This window comes from Siphateles boraxobius, unplaced genomic scaffold, assembly GCF_051911475.1.
Source record: "Siphateles boraxobius isolate OS27281-9 unplaced genomic scaffold, OSU_SipBor_1 16, whole genome shotgun sequence".
NCBI classification, from domain to species: Eukaryota; Metazoa; Chordata; class Actinopteri; order Cypriniformes; family Leuciscidae; genus Siphateles; species Siphateles boraxobius.
This window is the reverse complement of record NW_027508766.1, coordinates 4,662,166-4,669,205: the sequence shown is the minus strand read 5'-3', so window position 1 is coordinate 4,669,205 and position 7,040 is coordinate 4,662,166. Positions and strand designations below refer to the sequence as shown.

General features: G+C 37.9%; 1 protein-coding gene across 1 annotated transcript; it reads right to left on the bottom strand.

Annotated features, from left to right (window-relative positions):
- Positions 1-4,581: 4,581 nt before the first annotated feature.
- ins (preproinsulin) lies at positions 4,582-6,290 on the bottom strand. Its single transcript, XM_077231001.1, has 3 exons — positions 6,151-6,290; positions 5,836-6,020; positions 4,582-4,854 (listed from the first exon to the last, which is right to left on the bottom strand). The coding sequence occupies exons 2-3, from the start codon at positions 6,011-6,013 to the stop codon at positions 4,706-4,708; spliced, it is 327 nt and encodes a 108-aa protein (XP_077087116.1). The 5' UTR covers positions 6,014-6,020; positions 6,151-6,290; the 3' UTR covers positions 4,582-4,705.
- Positions 6,291-7,040: the final 750 nt, after the last annotated feature.

Sequence of the window (7,040 nt, the reverse complement as noted above, 5' to 3'; positions counted from 1 at the left end):
TGCACCTCAGCATGTGATTTTATGTGGCCTACCACTTCGTGACTGAGTTGCTGTTGCCTCGACTTTGTTTAATACCATGAACAGTTGACCGTGGAATATTTATTAGTGAGAAAAATTCACGAATGGACTTATTTCACAGGTGGCAACCTATCACGGTACCACTCTTGAATTAACTGAGCTCCTCAGAGCGACCCATTCTTTTACAAATGTTAAGCAGTCTGCATACCTGGGTTCTTGGTTTTATACAACTGTGGCCATAGAAGTGATTGGAACACCTGAATTCAATTATTTGGAAGGGTGTCCCAATACTTTTGGCAATATAGTGTTTATATACACATATAAAAACCTTTTCTAATTCTCATTCATTGATTATTCTTACCCTTGTACAGGATGTCCTGCTCCAGCTGTTCCTCAGCAACAGGGAGGACTTCAGAATTTGGAGCTACATATTAAATCAAATATATATTATGAATAAAATATTGCACCCTTAAATTAGAGTGGTTCTTCATTTAGGGGCACGTTTGACTTCTCTAATCAATGTTATTCGATTTGTTTCTTAATTTAAATTCCCACATATTAACGGTTTGATAATGACACCTAATAAAGCTATCATCAGATCATGCTGTGATTAAAAATCTTTAATTTCATTTCTGACATTTAAATTGTCACTCTAAAATGTTTGGTGTGATAATGACTGCATATTTGGGACAATGCTTCTGTTATAAATTGTTATAATTCTGTTATAAAAATGAAGAACAGAAGTTCATATAAGTGAAGAATCAGCCATTCTCTAAGGTGTTGGTATTTGAATAAGACACAGAGTTCATGTACACACTCTATCAAACACTTTCACTTGTAGTGAACTTTGAAAACGTCAACCTACAAAATGAGCAAGAGACTTTCACGCCTTCAAATACTGTAATTGGTGAGATGTTCTAATTGTCATAAAGATTTGTGATGTCATAAAGGCTGAGGATGAGAATGCAAATAAGAATACAAAAAAACACAAAAATGAGAATGTGTTTCCGAGTACATTGACGTAAACACAATCTATTGTGTCTGCGGTGAAGCTAAACAGTTGTAAGAGAAATCTCCTCAAACATTATGAATTAGGTCTTAAAGTCAGCCTTATATAACCTGCTGCTGTCTGTCCGTAAGGGGGCCTTTTATCTTTTTACAAGATGTAATATACTTAAGTCTCAGTTGTCGCCAGAATGTGTCTGTGAAGTTTCAGCTCAAAATATCCCACAGATATAATTTAATATACCATGTTGTAAATGACCATTTTTGATTGGAAGAAAAAACATGATGTTTCCCTGCATGTATCTTTAAATGCAAATGAGCTGCTGCTCATACCCATAGACTGTAAAAAAAAATTCCCGCTTTCCAGAAGAGAGCGGAGCCTGTACATCTCGTTCCTCCAATAGGCTACTCTGCCAAAAACTAAAACATCTGTTTTGGTTTCTGGTTTTGATTATAATCTCAATCGTGGTCACGTGACATAGCAGTTCTTCCTCATCATGAAAGTTCATTACTGCATGTGTTTTAAAGCCAAATCAGTCTAAACTTCTGATATATAGTTTTCTGAGCACACACATCCGAAACATGTGCACTGAAAACTGGATGTCAGATGTAAGCAGAGCCGTCGCAAGGGCTGTGCAAACTGTACAACCGCACAGGGCATCGCGCCACTATGGGGGCCTCGCAATCCTGCTGTTTTTTGTCGTTGTTTTTTCCAACAAATTTAGCAGGTTTTTCATAGGGCTGTAATCTCCCAGTCGATTAGTCTATTTATTGGTCGATACGTTCTGGATCAACCAAAATTCTGATTGGTCGATTTTTGACGTGTTCCTTTCATCAGGTGGAAAAGCACTAATTGCTAAAGGGGGTGTTTTCAGAGCACCCCTGTTTCACAGGTAACAGCCTGTCTTCAGAACACCCCCCTGTTTTCACTTTTTTGGATTAACCCAACCCACTGGAGACAGATTGAAGAAAGTACTAGAAGGCATTGGTATACAGGTCCTTCTCAAAAAATTTGCAAATTGTGATAAAGTTCATTATTTTCCATTATGTAAAAATTAAACTTTCATATATTTTAGATTCATTGCACACCAAGTGAAATATTTCAAGTCTTTTATTGTTTTAATACTGATGATTTTGGCATCCAGCTCATGAAAACCCAAAATTCCTATTTCACAAAATTATCATATCATGAAAAGGGTCTCTAAACGAGCTATTAACCTAATCATCTGAATCAACTAATTAACTCTAAACACCTGCAAAAGATTCCTGAGGCTTTTAAAAACTCCCAGCCTGTTTCATTACTCAAAATCGCAATCATGGGTAAGACTGCCGACCTGACTGCTGTCCAGAAGGCCATCACTGACACCCTCAAGCAAGAGGGTAAGACACAGAAAGAAATTTCTGAACAAATTGGCTGTTCCCAGAGTGCTGTATCAAGGCACCTCAGTGGGAAGTCTGTGGGAAGGAAAAAGTTTGGCAAAAAACGCTGCACAACGAGAAGAGGTGACCGGACCCTGAGGAAGATTGTGGAGAAGGACCGATTCCAGACCTTGGGGGACCTGCGGAAGCAGTGGACTGAGTCTGGAGTAGAAACATCCAGAGCCACCGTGCACAGGCGTGTGCAGGAAATGGGCTACAGGTGCCGCATTCCCCAGGTCAAGCCACTTTTGAACCAGAAACAGCGGCAGAAGCGCCTGACCTGGACTGTTGCTCAGTGGTCCAAAGTACTTTTTTCGGATGAAAGCAAATCTTGCATGTCATTCGGAAATCAAGGTGCCAGAGTCTGGAGGAAGACTGGGGAGAAGGAAATGCCAAAATGCCTGAAGTCCAGTGTCAAGTACCCACAGTCAGTGATGGTCTGGAGTGCCATGTCAGCTGCTGGTGTTGGTCCACTGTCTTTTATCAAGGGCAGGGTCAATGCAGCTAGCTATCAGGAGATTTTGGAGCACTTCATGCTTCCATCTGCTGAAAAGCTTTATGGAGATGAAGATTTAATTTTTCAGCACGACCTGGCACCTGCTCACAGTGCCAAAACCACTGGTAAATGGTTTACTGACCATGGTATTACTGTGCTCAATTGGCCTGCCAACTCTCCTGACCTGAACCCCATAGAGAATCTGTGGGATATTGTGAAGAGAAAGTTGAGAGACGCAAGACCCAACACTCTGGATGAGCTTAAGGCCGCTATCGAAGCATCCTGGGCCTCCATAACACCTCAGCAGTGCCACAGGCTGATTGCCTCCATGCCACGCCGCATTGAAGCAGTCATTTCTGCAAAAGGATTCCCGACCAAGTTTTGAGAGCATAACTGAACATAATTATTTGAAGGTTGACTTTTTTTGTATTAAAAACACTTCTTTTATTGGTCGGATGAAATATGCTAATTTTTTGAGATAGGAATTTTGGGTTTTCATGAGCTGGATGCCAAAATCATCAGTATTAAAACAATAAAAGACCTGAAATATTTCAGTTGGTGTGCAATGAATCTAAAACATATGAAAGTTTAATTTTTATCATTACATTATGTAAAATAATGAACTTTATCACAATATGCTAATTTTTTGAGAAGGACCTGTATATATATATATATATATATATATATATATATATATATATATATATATAGGCCTACTGTCGTTATAATGAAATCGTTTTTCTGAATTCGCACTGTGATGCACATGCAAAACTCTTAACACAGGCAGGCTAAAGTTAAACACAACTAAAACACAGTTGTCATCACACAACGGCTCAAAATTATTCACACATTTCTAATGACGTGAACAAACCAACTATACAAAATAAGCCAGCTCAGGGTGCACAGGTGCATTGAAGGTTGATATTACGAACAATAGATGGAATCAAACTGAGGAGAGGGAAGGAAGAGTATGTGTAAGAGGTAGTGGACTAGGAGGAAGAGGATGAGGACGAGAAAGAGAAAGGTGTGGAGAGTGTTGTCAAGGCTGGATCTGGAGATAGAAATCTTTTGTAACATTATAAATGTCTTTACTGTCACTTTTGGACAATTTTTTGCATCCTTAAGTTTTTTCAAAACGAAATCCGCAAAATAGTGAATTTATAAACAGTTATCTTTCCAACAATACCATTGTGTATTTTTAATTTAGACAGTACTGTACTATTTAACAGGAGGTTATGAAAACATGCTTATCTGATTATCTCATGTCCTTACAGCAATACCTATATTTAATATTTATAATCATCAAATATGAGGCTTTATATAGTCAGAATTATGTGTGTGTCTTAAGAGGTGGCAAGTCTATAGTATAGGCAACTAATTGTAGTTGATACATTTTGACACCTTTAGTTTTTCATAACATATGTATTTTCCATATTTTCCCACAACTTAATAAAATAAACCTTGTATTCAGGAAATATGAAACATTGTAGCCTACAATTTGGTGTCCATTTATAATTTAAATTGTCCACTTAGAATGTTAGGGTGTTTTCAGACTAGGTACAGTTGTCTTACCGTGCCCTAGTGTGATTACATACAGCACCTTTAAATGACTGGAATTTTAAATCAAAACAAAAACTCCTACATTCATTTGATAACATTTTATTTTCTATGAAAAAACAATCAAGAGCATTAAGGCTGATGCCTGTGTGCAAACAGGTGGTGCAGTCATTGACAGCCTCAACCACAGTCACAGGACATGTAGGTTCTTTAATTACAGTAATTCTGCAGCTCAAAGATGCTGCAGGGTTTGTGGCAGCACTGCTCCACAATGCCTCTCTTCCTTATCAGCTCAGCATGATCTTTAAATGCAAAGTCAGCCACCTCAGTTTCCTGGGCAGATTTAGAAGGAAGGAAACCTGGGGAAAAATACAACAATAGGGAAAAACTTGACATTAGTCTAGCCTAATATTAGAGTACAACTGAGCCAATTCTTATTTTGAAGTTGATTCTTTGTAGTTCGCCATTCATTTGGATAAAGAAAAATTCAGACAATCAGATCAAACCTTTATTCATTGACACTGGGGTTAAAATAATTCTGAAAAGCACCATAATATGCCTAGCCTTGATGAGAAATATAATGTTACAAAGAATCCTGATAATAATTAATGTTTTTTGAGCAGCAAATCAGCATATTAGAGTGATTTCGGAAGGATCATGTGACACTGAAGAAAAATTCAGCTTTGCCATCACAGGAATAAATTACGTTTTAAACATAACAAAATAGAAAACCGTTATTTTAATGTGATAATATTTCTCAATATTATAATTTTTACTGTATTTTTGATCAAATAAATTCAGCCTTCTTTCAAATACATTGAAAAATCTTTCCAACCCCAACATTTTGAACAGTAGTGTACATTTCATTATTTGTCTTCGAGTCTTTCACAGTGATCATTACTTTAGACATCACCCTCTGATATGGGGTACAATTCATTTTCAGGTTCTCTGTTACCTTTCTGCAGGTCATTTAATTAAAAAGCTTACATTATTATTATGAAAACCAGCTTTAATCAGCATTATTTCTCAGTCTTATTGCATTTCAAAGGCGCACAATAGACTATGGGCATGATATACACTAATTCGGATAGGGCTGACAAGGAACCCGCAGACAAACCCATGTAGAGCCTACAGTATACATCTCGTGCCTACATTGGCCCCACAGTGCAATGTTGGCTGAGGTACACTTACAAAATCAAATACATTACTTACAGTATATGTCGAATGTCTTTGCAGTATCCCGAGTATTATTACTTTCTTATAATTTTATCATTCTTATCCAGAGTAGAGAACAGCACTACTTTTCAAAGCTCCTTTACTAGAAACATAGTCTTTCTTACCCAGAAGAGGGTCAACATCTCTCTTGGGGTTGTAGAAAAAGCCTGTTGGACCACAGACCAGGTAGAGGGCATCGACCAGATGAGATCCACACAAGTGCTGCGGCGCCCCTGCGTTAGCGTTCACACTGGAGACTGCCAACAGGAACAACAGAGCACCAGCCTGGAGCCACACTGCCATGGTCACGCTGACAGAAAAACAGATATATGCTCTTTTAATGATAAAACAAGCGTACATCTAAATGCACAAAGTTGCATCAACAGTACACCAGTTACAATAGGATTTTCTGTTGATTAACATCCTTGCTGGTCACTTACCTCTTCTTGAAGCAGAGGACAAGGAATGGTAGAGATGGTAGAGGAGAGATTGCTTGGGATGAACAGCGAGTCCTTCTCACTTTTATACATGCGTTTAGACAGGTTATGCAGTCTTTCCCTGAATCAGCGGAAAACTAAACCTGTGCGCAAACACACTTTAACACTTTTAAGGGACTGTCCAATTACACATGCCACATTAGCTGCGTTTGCCAAACCAATTCACATGCACTCCTGAGGGATATTACGCTCATGGAAGACAAACACATTCTGGTGCTCACGCAGGTCTAGTACCCTGTGTTGTCAATCTGAAGTGGGTATTGGTTAATCGTTAATAAGTGTTGCGGACAGAAGTTTACACTGAATGGCCTGATCATGGATCTGCTAAGGTGACAGATGGTGGCTTTTCTGTGTAAAGATCATTTGAGTGAAACAGCAGAATATCTCTAGGTATCTCATCCTCGAGAAAATGGGATCAGATGTCTCATTAGTCATTAGTAATGTTTGTGACATCCTCACTATGACCTTTTTTTTAGCAATGAAGATGTGTGATTAGTCAATGTAGTGGCCTGAGTTTTTGAAAGATTTTATAGCAAACCACCACAAACTTTCATAATGTTAAAAGGCATTCCACACAAGTTAAAAATTGTAGATAGTGTTTTCAGCCACAAAATGTACATGGAAAAATCTGCTATTATTTAGCAAAAACAGTTTTTTATGAGACTCCATCTACAGTACATGTGATGTGATTTTTTTCATAAAATTGCAACATTTTTAGAATATATTTAAGCATTTTTAACATATTTACCACTTAAATGAGAAATTGAAGCTACTAGTTTAGTGTTAATATGACATGCTGTACTTCATGACTTTTGGCCCTTTTTAAGGTTATC